Source organism: Dermacentor variabilis, chromosome 1, assembly GCF_050947875.1.
Source record: "Dermacentor variabilis isolate Ectoservices chromosome 1, ASM5094787v1, whole genome shotgun sequence".
Taxonomy (NCBI): domain Eukaryota; kingdom Metazoa; phylum Arthropoda; class Arachnida; order Ixodida; family Ixodidae; genus Dermacentor; species Dermacentor variabilis.
In genome coordinates, this window is record NC_134568.1 from 240,749,289 (window position 1) to 240,770,986 (window position 21,698).

General features: G+C 43.8%; 1 protein-coding gene and 1 long non-coding RNA gene across 10 annotated transcripts in view; one reads left to right on the forward strand and one right to left on the reverse strand.

Moving 5' to 3' along the window:
- The window catches only part of Prp4k (Pre-mRNA processing factor 4 kinase), a 130,066-nt gene that overhangs the window by 100,832 nt on the left and 7,536 nt on the right, over nt 1-21,698 (reverse strand). For all 8 annotated transcript variants that reach the window (XR_012823331.1, XR_012823333.1, XR_012823330.1 and 5 more), the window contains exons 2-3: nt 19,652-20,110; nt 16,936-17,565 (exon numbers count right to left, since the gene is read on the reverse strand). Coding sequence is in view for 3 of the 8 variants with exons in the window: in XM_075672241.1 (XP_075528356.1) it covers nt 16,936-17,565; nt 19,652-20,110 (1,089 nt within the window). In the remaining 5 variants the exon portion in view is untranslated. The remainder of the gene's footprint in view (nt 1-16,935; nt 17,566-19,651; nt 20,111-21,698) is intronic.
- On the forward strand, nt 824-12,697 carry LOC142560286 (uncharacterized). Of its 2 annotated transcripts, XR_012823339.1 has the most exons (4): nt 824-872; nt 9,996-10,078; nt 10,588-10,724; nt 11,349-12,697. It is a non-coding gene; the product is annotated as an uncharacterized LOC142560286 (long non-coding RNA). The 2 variants fall into 2 exon arrangements; XR_012823338.1 differs by lacking the exon at nt 11,349-12,697 and having other exon boundaries at nt 10,588-11,240.

Genomic DNA, 21,698 nt, shown 5'->3' on the forward strand with positions numbered 1-21,698 from the left:
CTTGTCAGGCTATTGAGCATTACCTTTGTCTTCTGCATATTAATATTCAACCCCACTCTTGCACTTTTCGGTTATATCCTTAATAATTTGTTGCAATTTGTCCCCAGTGTTGCTGAATAGGCCAATGTCATCTTCACACCGAAGGTTGCCGAGATATTTGCCGTTGATCCTCACTCCTAAGCCTTCCCAGTTTAATAGCTTGAATACTTCTTTCAAGCCTGCAGTGAATCACCTACTGAAAAACAACATAGCTCAGGTGAGTGTAGGAAGGAAAGAAATGTGCTAAGGCGCCAGTAGTGGCGTTCCATGAGTTAGCACAGTTTTGCACACCTTAGAACTTCCCGAGTAGATAGATGGGCAAGGCGGTGGTAGCAGCAAAATCGAACCGTGCATATAATTGCAGGTGACTGTGTATCAACATTTTTCACTAGAAGCTAAGCGAGCTGGCACCAATGTATAATAATGGATCACAATACAAAAACTCTTAACTTTCTGCCAGACCTGAGCTCGCCTGGTGAAGAAGGAAAATGTTACCTGCTACTGAGCGAGCCATATCTAAACAACCAACGAAACACTGATAAAGACAAACCTCATTGCAATGAAATCACATCTGACATGAAAACACATTTGCCAACATTCGTTACATGCCGATATTGGCAACATATTGTACCGTATTTACTCGCATAATGATCGCACTTTTTTGTCAGGAAAATTGACGCAAAATCAGGAGTGCGATCATTACGCGGGTTAAATTTTCCGCGAAAAGAAAAAAAAAATCTGTTTTCGTCCCGCGTTTGCTGCGGGACGCCAAAACAAAAATGGCGGCCGGTGGAGCAAGCCGAACGCGCTGAACGCAATTTTTTTTTCTTCTCGTGAGTATATTACGTGCATTGAAACAGTTTCTTCCGTATCAGTAATGAATAATATCGTTAATATCGGCAAGTCTGCGGCAATAACGTAGCCATGTCCAGTTTGAGGGGACAGAAACAGATGGGCGCACTTAGCTGCCAGTGACATAGAAACACATGGCCGGCATGCTGCGGAAACTGCGGCATCTGTCTACACTACTATCCTAATACGGCACGTTTCCGCTAAGGGTTCGTGAATATCTTAGCTGTGTTACAAGCGTCGGCGTATGAATAGGGTACACTTTTAACGTATCGGTGTAAACGTGGCTACTATCGTTGCCGCTCGCGATTTGTTGCGTGCCCACGAGTGCAGATGAGAAGAATCAAAAGGCGCCTTTTTTGTTGTTGACCGCAACCATTATAAAGCGCCGTAACTTGCTATAATAAAGGCAAGTTCGGTTGTAGCTCTTTTTCAGTCATGGAAGTGCGGAAAGTGAAGAAAGTAATGAAATGAGGCATCTACTTAAGGATGTTTGGTGCGTGCAGACCGCTTGGTTTGTCTCGAGTCATTCGCATCGCATTCGACAGATGGTAAGCGCGATAAATATTAGCCAGACTTGGCACACGACATATCGCTGCGGCAAGTTCGGGGTGCGATCATTACACGGGAAATTAAAAAAAAAAATCGAATTTTGACGACAAAATTCAGGGGTGCGATCATTATGCGAGTAAATACGGTATTTACTTCGTCAAATCTGATAATTTGTTATAATTATGTTCCTTATATTGAGGTTGGACTGCGGTGCTTTAAGACTAGTGAGCGACTGATCTATACATAAGACAGTGTAACACCCTAAAGAAATCTTGGGCTAATGCTTTATGCATAGAGTATGTCTTATTGTTTGTGAAGCAAGAAGCTAATTTACAGTAAAACCATGTTAATACGTACTCACTTAATAGGCAATTCCAATATAAATATAGCCGCATTGAATCACCCAACCTGTCACTACTGAACTTGATGTATTAGCTGACCTTTAAAGTTGTAGTTGCTTACCACGTGCCAAATGGTTAGTGCTTAATATTTACTTCATTTTTCAGCCCATACAAGCACAGAATCAACTAATCATACGCATACACTATAGATGGAGAAACTGCGGCGCATAAATACTTGATAGACTACAGTCGCCACCAGTAGTTACGTCAAAGCATGGTGTGACGTGTTTCCTGCTCTCATGGCTTCTGGCGATTCCACTTTGTCCACAGCGACGACGTGGAAGTGGACGATTTCGCTTCCGTATCAGACGCAGCTAATGGTGATGAATTTGGTGTGTTGTGGCACAAGGGCCAAGTATGGCCAAAGTGCACCAGGCCACAGTTAATGACTTGACAATAGAGTAATAAATTATGATAGTTGGTTGTGACATGGCTGTAAAGGGGCCTAAAAGAACAGTCACCGTGAAGTCCATAAAATGTATACGTAATAAAATTATGGAAATGTGAACTATACACACAAAAGATGCATTGCGAAGTGATGATAATACGAACTACAATATGTGATTGGTGAAAATTTCCAAGAAGCACTACTGCATTTCCAGAGCTCTTGAAATGCAAGAACTGGGAAGCATATGTGACGCAAAGCGATGCTACTGCAGCAGCAGCCTCTTGCAAGAGGATGCGTTACGAATCTCTAGTGCTTATCACTTTCAATAAACCAAAATCAAGAAGCTTAAAACTGATTTACAATAAAAGAAACAGCTCTAGTCCAAGGAACATCGTTGGATGGCGAGGAAAATGCTCTCTGTAAGCTAAAGGGAAGAAGTACAGTAAAAACCCGTGTATAATACGGTTTTTTTTTTTTTATTATTATTGGCGTCCCAAATTTTCGGCTCATAATATATGCAGATCCGAACAAAAATTTCAGTCAGAAATTTGGGCTAGAAGTTTTGGTTTCGTTATTGCTGTGTGGCTATGGCTTGGCTTCCTTATTGGTGCATGGCTACAGCTTGGTTTCATTACTGCTGCGTGACTACAGCAAGCCGGTGGCATCTGGCATGTTTCGCATCCAAGCTTTGGGGTGGCACCACCATCGAAACGACAGTGCACCGCCAGCAGCGGTAATCGAAGTGTCAGCTAAGCCTTTATATTAACTTTATTTTTAACGCTTCAAACCAGCACGTACAGAAAAACATTTCTCTTTTAAATTTTAGGCTGTTTGAAGCAAATTCAGATTAAACACTGAAAAGTTTTATATTGTAACAACTTCCCGAATGGGTAACGGCAAGAGAGAGAGCAGGCAGTCTGGACCAGAAGACTAACAGTGGCGACAGAATTCGCCCTTGTGAAAGCTACGTGTTTGTGCACAAATCGAGTTGCAATTTGTTGGATATTGTGAACGAAGTGGAGTGACATCTTCAGCTACTAAAGTGGAGGAACTTTAGCAGCATACCAGCAAGCGACGGCTCTTTGTGATCAGAAGTATTTCTTCATTCAGCGGCGGACAGCTTGTGTTCACCAGAAATGTGTGGCGAGACTGTACATAGTATCTTTTTGCAGACAAACAACTATGCATTTACGTACCAATATATCTTGTGAAACATTATTCTCTTACTTTTTATTTAATGTAAACATCGATGCTGTTACAATAAAGCTGTTTATTTGCAGCAAGTTGGTATGATTAGCGTCGTGATTTCGCTCGGCCTATGCAGCAGTGCCAACCTTCAAAGGTAGATGTACAAGCTAATTCTGAGCCCTAAACAGGAATATATAATGTAAACAAGCTAGAATTGGGATATACCTGGCCAAAGCAAGTGGGCAGTGCAACAGCAATAGAAGAAGCAGACACATTTCACTTTCTAAACAACTAAAAATTATTCAAACGTTGCCTGTCGTTTTTAAATTTAGATTATAAGTGAATAATATTAAAAGCATCATGTAGTAATAATAAGTGGACATTTTTCTGGTATCAGCGCAACTACCATTAGAATCTAGGAGGTGGCGCTAGCGTCGCCAGCGAGAACTGCCCCCATTGGCTCTATGGGAATGTCACGGGTTTGACTGCAGCATTGTTCCTTTATTGTTGAGTGCGCACCTTGGCAGCACACATGCAAACTACGCTTCGCGAAGTGCATTTTTTTATTCCGCATTGAAGGACCAACATGTCCGGACCACGAAAACAGTACTCGGCTGCTTTCAAGAGAAAGGTTATTTTAGCCGCACAGAACATCGGCAACAGTGCGGCCAGAAGGCAGTTTGGCGTCAATGAGGAAAGCATTCGCGGATGGCGTCAACAGAAGGAAGCCTTTTCGCGTGCAGCGAAACGTGAAGAAGCTTTCGCAGCCCGAAGAGTGGGACATTCCCAGAAATCGAACTCGCCCTGATGGAGTTAGTACGTCAACAGTGAGCCACGCATGTAGCTGTGAGCGTGGAGCTTATGCAGGCAAAAGCTAAGGAGCTTGCAAGAGAAAAAAAGCTACTGAGCTCCGCCTTCAAAGCGAGCAAGCACTGGATTTATCGCTACATGTGCCATGCTGAATTTTCCTTACGCCACCGAACTTTGATTTCGCAAAAGCTGCCAGAATCGTTCGAAGAGCTGCTTGTGGCTTTCCAGCGCCACATTATTTCGCTGTGCAAATTCAAGAACTTCCAGCTAGGGCAATTCGGCAATGCTGACCAAACACCGGTTTATCTGGACATGCCATCGCCCCTCACTGTGCATGAAAAGGGCTCTAAACAAGTTTATATCCGGTCCACTTGCAACGAGAAAACGCGAGTTACCATCATGTCGTGCACGGCAGACGGACGCAAGCTCCTGCCCTATGTCGTCTTCAAGCGCAAGACAGTGCCTAGAGGTGAGGAGCTGACAAAAACTGTGGTCGTGAGATGCCACGAGTAAGGCTGGATGAACGAGAATCTTGTGCTCGACTGGATAAAGTCCGTCTGGTGTAGGTGGCTTGGTGCAACTGTTGTCGTTCCCGTCCATCCTCATGCTGGACGAATTTCGTTGCCATTTGGCCAACTCGGTGAACAGGCTGTTGCGTGAATCTAGCACTGAACTCGTCATTATCCCAGGTGGTATGACGTCTCAACTGAAGCCTTTAGGTGTTTGTGTGAACAAGCCGTTCAAGGACGCGGTCAAGTGGTGTCACGCAGATTGGATGCGCTCAGGTGAGCCTGCAGTGACGCCGACTGGGCGGCTGAAGCGGCCTTTGCCAGCCATGCTATGCAAGTAGATTGTGGACGCATGGGCCTGCATACTAGAGGACCTTGCGTGTGGCGAATTCAAGAAGTGCGGCATCTCGAACGCGCTCGATGGCACAGAGGATGAGTACTTCTGGGAAGATATGTCCGACAAGGAACTATCCAAAGAGAGCGCAGCTGAAGAAGACAGCAATTGAAGTGTGGAGTGCAATTTAAATAAATGTTTTCTTCGAGTTTTCCTAACTCGTATACACGGATAAAACTTTTTTTCCATTTCGGGTCCCAAAAATTTCACCTCGTACTATATGAGGGTTCGTATTATACGTGGGTTTTCACGGTACTTTTTACGTATAAGTTCTGCTTCCTGGCATTCTAGCAAAACATGAAGGAGGGTGAGCACCTCACCACATCTGCCACAGGTTGGAGACTCATCACCAGTCAGCAGAAAACTGTGGGTGCCATACATGTGCCCTATCCTGAGTCGACAGAATAGGACATCAATGTGTCGTGTTTTCATTGTAGAGGTACAAATGCTTAAATGTGGTTTCATTACGTAGAGCTTATTATTCATTTCAGCATCCCACAAGCGTTGCCAATAGTGTTGTTTCTTACATAAGAAAGGCTTATTATGATCTTTAGCAGGGACAGCTACGGTAGGATTAACAGCTTCCCATGCATGCAATTGATGTAGCCATTTCATCAGCAAGCATATTGCCTTCCATTTCTCTATGCCCAGGAACCCAGCATACTATCACGTGTTGATGAGATGAATAAATAGCGCACAATAATAAAGCTTCATAAAAACAGGATTCTTGTGCTTTATTAAAGACAGTAAAGCTCTTACAACACTTGAGTCAGTAAATATTATTGCCTTTTGTAGTTTCAATTCCTTGATCTGTTTTACTGCAGACAGTACTGCACAAGTTTCTGTTGCAAAGATATTTGTCTGAGAGTGCAGAATGCCAGACTCGAGAGAAATAGGGGCCGGCAACTACACAAGATACGGCAGCATGCAACTTTGACACGTCCGTGTAAAATTCGTGGCAAGAATATTTCGATTGAAATTCTAAAAAGTGCATTTGAACGTGTGTCTGTGGAGCGTGTTTTGTGACCTTGATAAATGATGTGTCACTCTACCGCTTGCCACTGCCACAGAGGCAGCATCTTTGCCGGTGGCATTAGGCAATGTTCAAGCAATGAAACACCCATTTCGTTTTAAGAACTGAGGTTGAACAGCGCAAATAAAACAAGGACACAAGGAAACAAATACCACAGACAAGCACTGACTGTGTTTGTCTGTGGTATTTGTTTTTTCATGTCGCTTGTTTTATTCGCGCTGTTCAGCCTCAGTTCTAAATATGAACCAAATAACCCTCATGAAGATCTTACTAATGTCATTTCATTACTTAGCTTTCTGACATGCACTGGGAAGGGCTCTCTTGCTGTAGGTCGATTACCAAACAGTGTGCCAGACATGGTATTGTTTACGGTCGCATAAGAGAGGTGTCAAGGGTTCAAATGCAATTTCAGAAAATAATCAAAGCTGGAGTGATCATTCATTCGATTCCACGTTGAGACTTTGTATGGGTCTTGTCCTGAAGGTGCCTGTGGACAATCGGATGCCTAAATGATGAATCGGATCCAGCATATTTAACGCAGTTGGTGCAGCAGAGTGATAGTCACAGCGCCGTAATCTAAACGTGATCCTATGATGCTCTAGTACAGGTTCATTAAACACTTTCCGTTACTGCCCCATGTTGTGCGTGACAGTCCTTTGAGAATGTTCATTGTTTTGAAGCACTTAGCATTGAGATACTTAATGTGGGGAACGAAGGATGGCTCAGCATCAAGTATCATACCTAAAAACTTCTGCTCCATGTTCAGAAGCAAGCACTGTCCATAGAGTTCTACAGTGGGCTCTAGCACAAGGCCTCTCTTTCTTGTAAAGAGGACACAGGAGTCTTTCTGGGTATTTAACTTCGGCCCATTTTGTTAGCACATTTGGACACTGTTTAGGCAAAGCTGAACATGTCATTCACAGACTGCGAGGTTACACAACTTAAATTCAATCTGCACATTATCGACATATGCAGAATAAAACACTCTGCGGAAAGGATGAACACAGAGTCCATTTTTATAACAAAAAGGGTACAACTAATTACATCATCCTGCAGCACCCCCCTTTCCTGGATAAAGGAACTTGACAAAGCATTACCAATTTGAACATGGAATGTCCAGTTTGTTAAGTAGCTTTTGATGACGTTTAATGTGTTCCCTTGGATACAAATTCCTGACAGATCTCGCAAAATTCCATAGCGCCAAGAAAGTGTCGTATGCTTTTACCATGACAAAGAAAATCTACAAATTGTTTATGTGCAAATGCATCACAAATGCATTTGTGATGGTCTAGCCCAGACGCATACAAGGTGGTCAGTTGTCGACCGCCCTTCCCTGAAACCACATGGACGTGGTTTGAGCAACTTGTTGGATTCAAGAAAGTTCTACAGACGGTGATTAATAATCTTTTCAAACAGCTTACATAGGCAGCTGGTCAGTGCTATTGGGCAGTAACTTGCTACCGAGAACAGGTACTTGCCCTGCTTCAAAATTGGGACAATGATAGCTTCCTTCCATGTAGCTGGAAGGTATCTGGCAGCCCAAATTGTGTTAAAGAAGTGCGAGTAGAGTCATTCGAGAGTCAGTGTACAAGTACAGTCAAACCCGTTTATGAGAAACTCGATAGTTCCACAAAAAGCCATTGTTGTATCCATAGTTCGTTATTGTGGACCCCCCCTTCAAAACAAGCAAAAATTAATGACACCGAAGCTGGTGGCGGCAGTTACGATTCGAAACCACTTGAGTTCGAAAATCGAATTTTTACAATATTATTTTTTGTTCCCGACACTTCACCACATCTTGCCGAATGTTTCTGTTAAAAAAGTCAACTAAAGAATGAAACGCGGCGTCGCAGTTATTTCATAGTGGCACCTGACCAGTTCCTATCACCTGCCATTTCGGAACTATGAGCGCAGCCACCAACATTTTTTTTTTTTTGAGAGCTTGTTATATATTTTGCTATCAGCGGGACACGAGTGGATTATGACTATGATAGTGAAGCGTTCTAGTTGACTGGAAGCAGAAGCTGCTGCGGCACAAAAATCTCTCTTGCAAAAGTCTTGCCGTTACGGCTGCAGTTCCAGTCGCACATGCACCATGAGGCGCACACTTAAGCATTTTCTATGTTGCTCGAAAAAGTGCAAAGCGTAAAAGGAAGAACGCCATCGCTACGTTTATCGGCAATTACTTAAGTGAAGCGTCAAAGAACTGGGATTTCCGAATAACAGCATAGTAACGTCCACTGATTCTAAACAAAAGTGCCACTGTTGTGACTTAACGAGATTGCATGTGGTGCCACATGAAGAACTGGCCAAAAACTGCCTCCGTCGTGGCCTCCGCGATAGCATACACCTCCGTGATGGCACAGGTGTGTGCTATCACGGAGGTGTGTGCTATCGCGGAGGCCACCGCCGCCTTTCTGCTTCGCCTTGAAGCATGCTGGAGACAAGCCTTGAAAGTTGAAACAAGTGAATTTCCTCAAGGCTTCTGAAATCCACGCGTGGCACTCACTCATCTCGGCGGTCATAACTTCGTCACTGCTAGAATGTAGTGGGGGAGCATCCAGTTCAATAGCAATTCCATCCTTCAGAACTTCGTGTGCACCCTCCTTTTACCACGACCGGCTTTGAGGTGTTCGTTGTAGTATGGCTCTGTTCAAAGCATTCATTACATCTAGGCACAGTTTTATTAGACAGGGTCAAAAAATTGTAAATGCAGTGAAATGTGGTCGTCACAACCAATAAATCATTATATCTGGGATCGTTGTAAGTGGGTTTGACTGCACTTGAGCATGTCCTACATGATAATGTCAGCTCCTGGCACAGAGCTTTTGCATGCATTCAAGGGAGTTCTCAGTTTGGCTATGTCAAAGGGATGGTTGTATGGTTCATTTTGTCTGCATCTGTGGTCAAGTGTTTTATGTTCTGCTATTTGTTTATATTCAAGGAATGATTCAGAATAATGCATGGAGCCAGACACACGTTCAAAGTATTCCCCGAGTGCATCAGCTTTGTCTTCTAGGGTGTTCCCTTCGTTTACAAGGGGCAATGGATGGCTTTGCTGTCCCTTAAGACTTCGTAACCCGTTGCATACTTTTGCCTCCTGTGTAGGCGAATGGCCGAGAGGAACCACTCCCAGCTCGCCCTCCTAGCTTTCCGTCACGTCCACTTCCCTCTGATTTAATGTGTTTGAACTCAATCAGATTTTTTTGCAGTTGGTGATCGACAAAGTATGCTCCATGCTTTTTTTCTTTCATGCCTGCTTGCAGTCGTCATTCCAACAAGGCACTCATCTTTTGCATGAACGAATGAATGAATGTGTGGTATTTATTGGCACAAGGGCCAGGTATGGCCAAAGAGCGCCAAGTCCGTGGTGAGGAGTTCGCAGTATAGTTATGAGTTCTATAAAGTTGATGAGATGTGGCTGTAAAGGGGCCTTAGGAATAGCCACTCTAAAGTGCATAAAATCTATCTGTAATTAGATTATGTCGATGACAAATGACATGTACTATAAGCATTAAAATCCACTGCAAAGTAATGATACAATGTACAAAATATGTCAGATGCTTAAATTGGCTAGAGCACTACTGCGTCATTAGATCCCTTGAAACACAAGGGCCTGGAGGCATGTGCTATGTAAAAAAATTATCACAGCAGCATCCTCTGGAAAGAGGATGCGTTACAAATGTAATGGACTTATAACATGTAGGACAGCATCATTAAAAAAAAACTAGGACTCCTTTAGTGGTAAAGAGCGGTTCTTGGCCAAGAAACATAGCGGGGTGAAGGGGGACAAAATAGCGGTATGTAAAAGCAAAATGTTTCTTTCTCTCAGCTTCGGCCTCCCGACACTCCAGGAGGACGTGAAGGACGGTCAGCCTTTCACCACATCTATCACAGGTTGGAGGTTCATTTCCAGTAAGTAGAAAATTATGAGTGCCAAATGTGTGTCCTATTCTCAGACGACAGAGTAGGACATCTGTTCCCCGCGATTTTGTTGCAGAGGGCCAAAAAACCTAACCATGGCTTTATCACGCGCAGCTTATTATTTGTTTCTGCGTCCCACATGTGTTGCCAGTGATTTCGAAGTTTCTTTTGTAAGAAAGGCTTCAGATCTGTGACAGGGACAACAGCGGTAGGATTAACAGCATGTGATGCAGATGACGTGGCCATGTCGTCCGCCAGAACGTTGCCCTCGATGCCACTATGGCCAGGCACCCAGCATATAATGATATGCTGATTAGATAGATAAGCTTTACAGAGGTCGGAATAGGGTTCAGTAAGGACTGGATTTTTGTGCTTATAAAGTGACATCAAAGCCTTCACGATGCTTAGGGAGTCTGTATGTATAACTGCTTTTTAGAGTTGATTTCCTTATATACATCACAGCTGACTTCGCCCGTAAAGATATTTGTTTCCGGATGCAGTACATCGGATTCCGAGAAGGATGGACCGACGGCTGCATAGGACACCCCGGCATGTGACTTGGAAGCGTCTGTGTAGAACTCTGTGCACGAGTGCTTATACTGCAGTTCTAGGAAATGCATTCGGATTTCAACCTCTGGTGCGTGTTTTGCAACTTTTAGAAAGGATACGTCACATTCTACCACCTGCCACTCCTAAGGGGGTAACCGCTTGGTTGGATGCATTAAGCTATGCTCGAGGAGTGGGATATCCATTTCAACGCTAAACTCCCTCACGTGCAGTGAAAAAGGCTGTCTTAAAGAGGGACGATCATGAAAGAGTGTAGCATATGTCATATCATTAACGGTATTAAAACATGGATGCTCATGATTAGAGTGTATTCTGAGAAAATATGTGAGGCTGATGTATGTTCTCTGTAAGTGGAGTGACCTCTCATTTCATTCGGCATATAAGCTTTCAATCAGGCTTGTTCTGAAAGCGCCAGTGACTAAGCGGATACCTAGATGGTGGACAGGATCTAGCATCTTTAGCACGCTCGGGGCGGCAGAGTTATATACTATGGCACCATAGTCTAGTCGTGATCGAACTACGCTCCTGTAAAGATTTAATAAACACTTTCTGTCGCTACCCCAGGTTGAGTGGGATAGGATTTTAAGTAAGTTCATTGTTTTTAGACATTTTGCTTTAAGATATTTTATATGTGGAATGAAAGTAAGCCTTGAGTCAACTATAACACCTAGGAATTTGTGTTCTTTGTTCACAGGTATTTGTTGTCCACACAGTTCTAAGCAAGGATCCGGAACCAGGCCTCTCTTTCTTTTAAAAAGAACACAAGAACTTTTGTGAGGATTGATTTTAAATCCATTTTTCTCTGCCCACCTTGACACTTTGTTCAAGCCATGCTGTACCTGTCTCTCGCACACTGCCAGGTTACAGGATTTAAAACCTATTTGAATGTCGTCCACGTAGACTGAATAAAAAATGGCCGGTGGTAATGGAGCTCTAAGTGTTGTCATCTTAACAATAAAGAGTGTGCAGCTGATCACGCCTCCTTGGGGTACACCAGTTTCCTGTATAAAAGGACATGAGAGTACATTGCCGACTTTTAGCCAGAAGGTAGGATTGGACAAATAGCTTTTTATTAGGTTTAGCATATTGCAATGAATGCCCATTTCTGAAAATTCTCTCAAGATTCCGTAGCGCCACGTTGTGTCGTATGCCTTCTCCATGTGGAGGAATATGGATAAGAAAAACTGTTTGTGTACAAATGCGTCACAGATATTTCCTTCAATACGTACAAGATGATCGGTTGTGGACCGCCCTTCTCTGAAGCCACACTGATAGGGATGAAGCATTTTGCTCAGTTCAAGGAAATGGATGAGTCACCGATTAATCATTTTTTCAAATACCTTACAAAGGCCACTTGTGAGGGCTATCGGGCGGTAACTTGTCACAGAGGAAGAGTCTTTCCCTTGTTTCGAAACAGGGACCACAATGGCTTCTTTCCATGCGGTTCGAAAGTATCCTACAGCCCAAATAGTGTTGAAAAGTGCGAGAAGTGTAACTTGCGTGTTATTTTGTAACTTTTTGATCATTTCATACACGATTCTGTCAGATCCCAGTGCAGAGCTCTTGCATGCGATCAAGGCAGCTCTCAACTTGGCAACTCGGCAATACGGTTTTCATGAATAAGTTCAGTTGTTAGTCCAGCCACCTTCCTGTCTCTTTGTCTATGTCTGCTTCCCAATTTTTTCTACTTTCAAGTTTGCTGGCATTCTCCTAGTATAACCATGTACCAACTAGCCCAACAAGCCACTCTCATGAATACTAAAAGGACGGTTGTACGGTTCATTTTGTCAGCATTTTCTTATGAATAACTTACATTCTTCTATTTGTTTATATTTGAGAAAGGATTGTGAATAACTGGTTGAACTTGACACGCTCTCAAAATGCTCCCTAAGTGAGTCTGCCTGGTCTTGGAGGGTATCACTCTGTGTGTTTGCCAAAGGGAGTGAATATGTTTGTCGCCCTCTTATCCTATTAACCCTGTTCCAGACTTTGGCCTCATCTGTATACAAGTTGATACCCAATAAAAGCTTCTGCCAACTCTCTCTTCTGGCCTGTCGGCGCGTTTTCCTGCCTTGGGACTTTCTCAAAATTGATAAGATTCTCTGCAGTGGAAGAAGCGCATAGAAACCCCCACGCTTTGTTCTGTTTCCTACGAGCGGTCCTAAAGTCGTTGTTCCACCACGAGACACGCCGTTTGCATGCCAAACCACTTACTTCAGATGCAGCATCTATTATGAAGGCTGTAAAATACTCCACAGCAGCATCAATTCCTAATGAAGACATGTCAGCCCATGAGATACTAGTAAGAGTTCGGAATTTCTCCCAATCGGCTGTATCAACCTTCCACCTAGGAGCCTGTGGTGGATATTCGTTTTCTTTAGATATTCTTAGCATATGGGTAAGTGGTCGCTCCCGTAAGGGTTGTTGGTAACTTCCCATTCAAGTTCAGGCAGTATAGAAGGGGAAACTATGCTAAGATCAACTGAAGAAATGGTTCTGTTTGCAAAACAGTAATATGTGGGTTCCTTCTTAATCAGCAGACACGCACCAGAAGAAAAAAGGAACTGTTCAACAAGACGACCTCGCGCATCTATACGAGAGTCACCCCACAGGCAGCTGTGTGCATTGAAATCGCCAAGAACAACATAAGGTTCTGGCAATTCATGTATAAAGGACTGAAATTCATGTTTGCGTAATTGGTAATGTAGGGGTATGTAAAGCGAGCAAATGGTGATGGGTTTGTGTAGCAGAACAACTCGCAGCACCCTTGAAGCAGAACACTGCTTCAAGGGGGGTTTGTAGATGTAAATGTTGACATGCTATGCTTTTATGAATTACAATAACAATACCACCCAATGATGCGACAGCATCATCGCGATCTTTGCGAAACCTAACATACTGTCGGAGAAAGTTTGTGTGTTTCCTGTAAACACAGCACTTTTGGATTGTGTTCGTGGATAAGTTCTTGCACATCATCAAGGTTTCTAAGAAGACCTCTAACATTCCGTTGAATAATTTGTGTATCCATATTGAAAGTAAATTGGTGCTGTGTGTGCAGAAACAGAAGTGGTGCCTTAGATTACAGAGCTCTTTGGAGGCTCTGTAACATGGGTTTTGTCCTTTCTGGAGCATTCGAGGGTGCCTCGCCGCTCCTTAGGTGCTTGGTGCGCCGGGAAGATAGGTGTAGTGTCCATTGCCTCTTGTGAGGTGCCGGACATGCGCTCTTGCGAGCAACAAGTTACCCGAGAGAGTCCCGCCTCGGAGGGCAAGACCCCTGCGCCCACCAGCCCGGAGGTCGATGGGGCTGCCTTTGGGTTTGAGCTGCGCCGGCTGTTGACAGCGCTGGAAGGGGCCGGGGAGGTTGAGGCATCCTTGGCTGCGCCCACCTTCGGGGCCGCTATCGGCCCTGTGGGATCGCTGCGTGTAGCACAGGTTGGCGCAGATAACTTTTCTGGGGCCGGCAACCCAAGGGTAGCCTGGCCTGTTTGCTGGTTGGGTGGAGTAGGCTTACCTACTTCCACCCTGGGGGCAGGAGCCAAAGGTACCAGCTCACTGCGAGTGGGCTGGGCACTTGGCACTGGCTGCTGCAACGCTGCCCCCCCGACGCGCTGCATCGGCATAAGGTGTGCTGTGGAAAGGTGAGCACCTCTTACGGGCTTCCTTAAACGAAATATTTTCTTTCGACTCTGAGGGTGATTATGTATTTTTCTTTCTTCCAGTTCGGAAAGGAGCGTGAGTACGCTGGATGGTGACCACTACAGTTCACACAGTGAGGTGTGCCACTACAGTTGTCGGAGGGGTGGCCTTAGACTTCACACTTTGCACAAGTTATTTGACCACGACAGCTCTGCAAGCCATGGCCAAAATGGCCGAACCTTTGGCATTGGAAACACCGTCTAGGGTTGGTGATATATGGTTGGACAGTTAACCTAATGTATCCGGTTTCAATGGTTTCCGGCAGTACGCTAGATGCAAATGTTAGGACAAGATGTTTGGTGGGGATTTCTTTGTTGTCTCGTCTAAGAATAATACGCTTTACATTGGTTACATTTTGATCTTTCCATCCTTCCAGGAGGTCAGCTTCTGTCAAATCTTGGAGGTCTGCCTACGGCACGACTCCGCGTGAGCTATTCATTGATATGTGGGGTGTAACAGAAACTGGTATACTACCAAATGTCACCAGACTGCCTAGCTTGTCGTATTGACGTTACTGAGGATCTCAAGAAGAAGGTCTCCACTAGCCATTTTCGTCTCTTTATAACCTGACCCTAAGGCTTCGATCAACAATTTTGCAACAATGAATGGTGAAATGAATCTGGCCTGTTTTTCATAGTTCTCACTGTGCACAACATGGAATTCCGGATGGGTCTCTTTTGTTCGGTTAAAACGTGCTTAGCTCATCGGTGTGTCCCCTCTTTTGAGGGTGACGATCAAGTATGCGGGGAAATTCTGGTGTTCCCATAGTACTTTGGTTTCTTTTCCACAGCAATGGCGGCCACCCACCATGGAGCCAAACTTGGGGACGCGGCAGCACTAAACGCGTAAGGCTGCAAGCGCCAACTGTACATTGCTACTATAACCTAATATATTATACCCAAGGGAGGGCACATATACAAGATTAACCCAAGCCGTCTAGGAAAATTAGGAAGTGATGGAAGAGAAGAGATGATAGGATAGTAAAAGAAAGAATATAGGAAAGAAAAAGATGGAAGAGGGGGAGAGGAAAAGACTGCCGATTTCCTCCAGGTGGGTCAGTCTGGAGGTGCCGTATACGTGAAGCAGAGGCCAAAGAGGTGTGTTGCCTCAGTCACTGGGATGTCCCCGAATGACACCATGTTCGACAGCTTGTCATGTTGTTTCGGATCGTGGAGTTCTAAATGAAGATCGCCAATAGCCATCTTCGATCCTTTGTAGCCTGTGCTAAGAGCTTTGGTCAGAGATTTTGAAATGAGGAAAGGTGAGATCATTCTCACCGTATTTTCTGGCTTATCAGAATGATGGTATCGAGGAAAGGTTTCTTTTTGTCGTCAAAAAAACTGGAACACTTCATTGGTGCACCCTCTTTTCTGAGGGCGATCAACGAGTTTACGAAGAGAACTACAGATTTCGGCAGAAACACCAGCCACCCATCATGGAGCCCAATAAAGGGACGCCGCATGACTCATAAAGAACAAGTCCTGCAGACGCCAACTGTATATTTCTGTTATAACCAAATATGTACAGCCAAGATTGGTTGTTCAACACAAGGTTAAACCTTGCTTACAGGAAGATCGGAAGTAAAAAGAAGTGAATACCAGAAAGATTTAAAGTCAGAGAGAAAGACGAAGATTGGAGGGGAGGATAGGAAAAGGCAACTACCCATTTACCCCAGGTGGGTCAATCTGGGGTGCCATCTACGTGAAGCCGAGGCCAAAGGGGTGTGTTGGCTCCGCTGATAGACTATAAAGGTCCAAACACCCTGCATCAGCTCAACGCCCAGGATCCCCTCTTCCCCGGATACAGCTAAGCCACACAAACAGTTAAGCATGGGAGGGTTCGATCCCCATGTGCTTGAGTCTGTGGTGTCGCAATGCACCAAATGCCTGCTAATGCAGACACCCCTGCAGGCAGGGATCCTAAGCGGCATGTGCACTGGCTGTTGTGAGGGTGTTCGCAGAGAAGTGGGGCCCGATAAACTGGCTCATGACCTTGCTTAGTTTGAGGATGCCGTTGCCACTGCAAGGCCGCCACGGTAGCAAGTGAAAATTTGATTTTTTGCTGTGAACTCGCAAATAAATAAAACTATCCCGTGTGTATTTTAGTGAGAATTAAGATGTTATTTTCTGACCGGTAAGTCTATAGTTGCTCATCTGCCATTGTCGGTTTATTAGCACATCTCTTAGTGCGTAACTGATCCACGTTCCCCATCAACTACATATTAACGAGGTTTTACCATAACTCAACTTGTTGCATTTGCTATTAGAAGATGTCGACACGTACATATGCACACAGTTTGCACTGCTTGATATTTTGTGCATAATTAAGCTGTAATTAAATGCCACTGAATGTACTGTGCAGGAGAAAATTGCATTCACAAGGCTTACTGAAACAGCTGTCTGAATACAACAGGAGGCTGTTTAAGTAAACCCCACTTATTTTGCTTGCATGAATGGAAAAGTAGAGTACATAGCACTTATAAAACATTGCAAACATAAAACAATTATAGGGTAGTGAACCAAACAATGACAGCAACATTTTTGAAACAAAAGCTCGACTGAAGAGTAGGAGGTATTCCAGCATACCTGGGTGGTGATAGCCGCCGAGGAGCTGCACGTCTAGGTGAAGGACTTCTGGGAGCATGTCGATCACCCGCACGCCTCGGTGATAACGAGCGCCGTCGATCAAGCTCTGGTCCTCGATAGCGTGGCGGTGACAATTTCCTCAATGGTGAAGTTTTCCTGCAAGGTGAGCTTTTCCGAATAGGTGAAACTTTTCGTGCTGGGGATCTTTTTCGTGAAAGTGATCTTCGAAATGGCGATGTCCTGCGATCTGGTGACATTCTCCGAGACGGTGAAGCTCTCCGAGTAGGTGAAAGTTTACGTGAAGGGGACATCTTTCGAGGCGACACCCTGTGCAAAGGAGACACTCTCCTTGGAGATGAAGCTCTTCGTGAAGGGGATCCCTTTCGCATCGGAGAGCACCTGCGGACTGGAGACATCCCCTTACGACCAGGAGAAACCCTGCGACTGGGAGAGGTTCTTCGACTCGGTGACAATTTCCGTGATGGTGACTTGCGGGACGGAGAGCTTCGCCTTGAGGGGCTTTTCTTTGGGCTCTTCCGGTGTCGTGAAGAAGGACTTTCCTTCCTCTGCATGGACCGTTTTTGGTTTGGACTGGAGGCATCCTGCTGAGCCTTTTCAGTGTGCGCCTTCCTGTTGAAAGAATGGACATGCTCCAGTTTAACAAGACTGGTGACTACTTAGTTTTCTCTGGGTATACTAAGCTAATAAAGGAATAAGGCCAACATCTGAAAAATGGAGTCAGGTTTTCTCATGGGAATCACGACTTCAATATTCCATGATCACAACAATATTGGGAACGACAGGCCTAAAATATGCAAGAGCATTATTAAAGAAACAAGACCTTCAAAATTCTATACTCAGTTTCATACATTAGGTGCAATGCTGTGGAGGCTAGAGATACTTTTTGCAGTGGATGCGTTCACGCTTAGAAATAGTTTGATGTTTCTTGACCAGATTTTTGCGAAAATTTTCTTTATATATAAGCTCAGTTCTGAATGAAAAAAAAGAATTTACTTTTAGAAACAAACTATGCACTCATGTGGCTGCTAACACGTTGTTTTAAATAAATTCGCTTTTCATTTTCTAATTACAGCCCATCGTGGCAGTTCACGTGCATGCTCGCGCAAGTAAACCCGCTGGCACGCAGCAAAGCACAGACAGGAACGCGCAGAGTGATCAATTTTGGTGACCAGACTTCTTGCGTAGCTTCCACAGCATTGCACCTGATGTATGAAATTGAGTATAGTGCCGTAGAATTTAGCGTTTAATATACACCTGTCTGCTTCAAGAGCAGCACAGGGTACCAATATTGGCTGTTCTTCGAGTTAATAAACACTTCAGAAACCTTACAAACTTGAAGACATGACAACAAATTTCTAAACAGCTACCAGGTAGTACAGGACAAAGGTAAACAAACATTTGCCACAACATACGAAAGCAGCCCCTCTACCTAGAAATATGCATCCCAAACACCACAAAGAAACACTGGACGAACTTGCTAAAGCAATAGAGAAAAAATTCCAAGACTTTCAGGACATGGCCTACGTCAACGCGACAGAGTACAGAGGCCACCGCAACATGTCCATCGTGGCAGTTGATGCGGATGGTGACCTCAAAGTAAGCGGCTCGATTCGAACCAACAATGCCAAACTAGCTGAGAAATCGGCCATTGCATTAGCAATAGCTTCCACACAAGCCAAATGCGTAATCAGCGACTCCAAAGTCGTAGTCCGCAATGTCGCAAGGGGGCACATCTCGCCGGAATCATGACGGATCCTAGTTAACTTTCGCGACCAGCGGGCAGTCCAAAACATCTGGGTACACATGCACTCCTCCCTCCTCGGCAATGAATCGGCGCACACCATGGCTCGAGGGCCCGCATGCCAAGCCACTGAGCCGCCACAACTAGGGTCAAGAGGGTACACCATGGTTAGCTACAGGGAGATCACGAGTCATTACAGATTGGGAAGGGTTCGGTATCCCCCAACATACTTAACACTTGCTAAGCAACAAGCGGTGGCCTGGCGCCTCATTCGAACCAATATGTACCTGAACCCAGTGGCCTACAGCCACTAGTACCCAGGCCAGTATTCGGACAAATGTGAACTATGTAAGGAACAGGCGGACCTGCCACACATTCTATGGGCTTGCTTTCGGGCGACGTGACAGGGCCGCATAATAACTAATGATGAGCAATGGAAGGCCATGCTGCTAAGCTTGGCCCCAGAAGACCAACTTTGGGCCGTCCAGCTAGCTGAGGACACCATCAGGGCTCAAGGGCTACTGGCCACCATTTAGGTGGGGACTTTTTTTTTTTTTTTAGTTACTTCTCTCTCTATCTAGATGTACATGAGACTTGCTACTTGTTGGGCAATATATGTTACTTAACATGAATATAGTATTCTGCATCAAACAATAGCTTTGCAAGCTGGAAACCAGCACAAGGAGCTTGTACTTGTCTATTTGATAAAGCTGCAAGTGATTTAATCATAAAAGTACCTGAAATACAATCATATGTACAGAATATGATATTTGAGCATGTGTCTGTATCTGAAATAAATACCTGTGTAAATATCTTGTATCTATATTTGAGACATAACTTTAAGTATCATGTCCAGCCCTGATAAATTGTTTTCCACTTCCTGTGGCCTAGCCGTAACAAAGAAAAAATTACACATAATTAGCAATCACGTGAAGCAAGTATGAACAAACCAACCTGCTTGAGCGAGGAGAGCCATCCCTTTCCTTATGGTGATCACTGCGAGAATGAGAATGTTCTCGATTTTTTCCCTCTCGATCAGCTTTGTGGTCTAGAGAAGATGTTCGTGAATGTTTCTTGCTGCTACTGTCCTGGCTTCTACTAGACAACTTGGTCTTCTTGCCTTTGTGAACATCTTCATCTGAGCTTCCATAGTCACTTGGGACAAGCGTATAAAGCTTCGCCTGTAAAATTGCCTTCTGCTCTTCCAACTCTTCAAGGTTCATGTTGCTAACTTGAAGGGTGTCTTGACCGGTTGCCGTGTCTAAAGGTGGGGCTCCTTTATCACCGCTCGACTTGCGCTTCTTGTCCTTGGAACTGTGATGGTGCTTATGCTTGTGCTTGTGCTTCCGTTTTTTGTGTTTGCTACCTCCCTCCTTAACTTCTTTTCGAGTGGTTTCTGTAATCGGCTCATCACTGGAAGAAAAACAGAATAAACATGACTGAGATTAAAAACAAGACGACAGCAAGTGTAGGCCATGTTCTTCACAAAGACTGTTTTTCTAGTTTGTTTTTAACCATGGCATTGCATATTGAGTAACAGAAAGAAAAATAGGCAGGCATCTGAGCACTGATTCAAACTTGTAATGACAGCTTAATATAGTTATAAAGCCTGTTTAATGCTTAATACACACTGACTCAAATGACTATCAATTTGTGCAGTGTCTGTCTCATTATTTTATGACACCACACCAAAAGAGATTTTTACACCAAAAAAAAGATGTTTCCTAAAACTACCTAGTCTTAAACTAATTAATAGCTGAAGACACTGAAAAATATTCTAAACAATTTGAAACTGCAGGCTTTTGCGTCCTCATTCAGTTTGATTCTGCAAACTACGACTACTGTAACATCATCGCAAGGGCTGCAAGATTTCGAGCACATCAAATAACATTAATGCCAAGTGGGAGGGCTGTGCAGCCAACTGGAAATGGCAATGACACAGTGCGTAATTTCTTGAAGTTGGGAAACGTGTTTAAGAGGAAGCAGGCAATCATGAGGAAAATAGATATGTTACACAAGAGCCTCATGCAATCAACTATAAGGTACATACTTTACTGCATGTTTGCTTAAATGAAGACTAAAAGAAAACACTGAATTAAGTTGGATTGCTAAACATACACTTAAAAAAAACCAAGACACTTCTTTCGCATTTGTGTCATTTTTGACATACCAAGCTCTACTTTTGGTAAAAGTAGTCTAGTGGTATTTGAGAAGTGTAATCCGCCAACTTAACAGCTTGACATTTTTCTTTTCAGTACCTGTTTAATGACAACCTTACTATACAACACCCCTCTTTGTTCTGCATTGCCTTTTCTGTCAGAAATTCAAAAACTCATTAATTAGTCCTGATTGTTCTATTATAATAAAAACAGGATGCTTAATATATATCACACAACATCATATGGCACTTGAATCAGCCTTCATTCTCATAAAGACATTAGTATCATAGCCCAAGCAAGCACTAAGTTTGCATATATCATAGCACAAACTCATAGTCAAACTTAGAAGTTCAAATGCTAAAGTTTCACGCATGCTTTTTTTTCTTCTTGATAACCAGGAGAAATAGTGAATGAAGAGACTCCAGAAAGTTTGTCTTAGCATTCCTAGAGAGGCAATTTCATATACCTAAGTTATTATTGGCCAAATAAAGTGGTGGCAACAACATTGCTGTTGTTGCACTCTGTCTTGGCCCCTCTCTTTTTTCCATTAAAGACTTGTTTCGTGTTAGAAACTATGTCGCAGCAAAAACAACAGCACCAACTAGACGAACTCTCTTTAGTTATGGCAGCGACAAGTTACACTCTGCACATGTTTAATGCCTACTAGCTCAATCTAAACCCTATGTCTTTCAGTATCCTATATAATACAAATGCTGCTTTAAAACTCAACATCTGATAAAGATTTCTGAAAAAAAAAAAAAGAAAATACCCCATTCATAAAGGCTCGAGATACTGCACACATAGAAGATGCCAGTGTATGCCGTTTCGTGTAATTTTGCAAT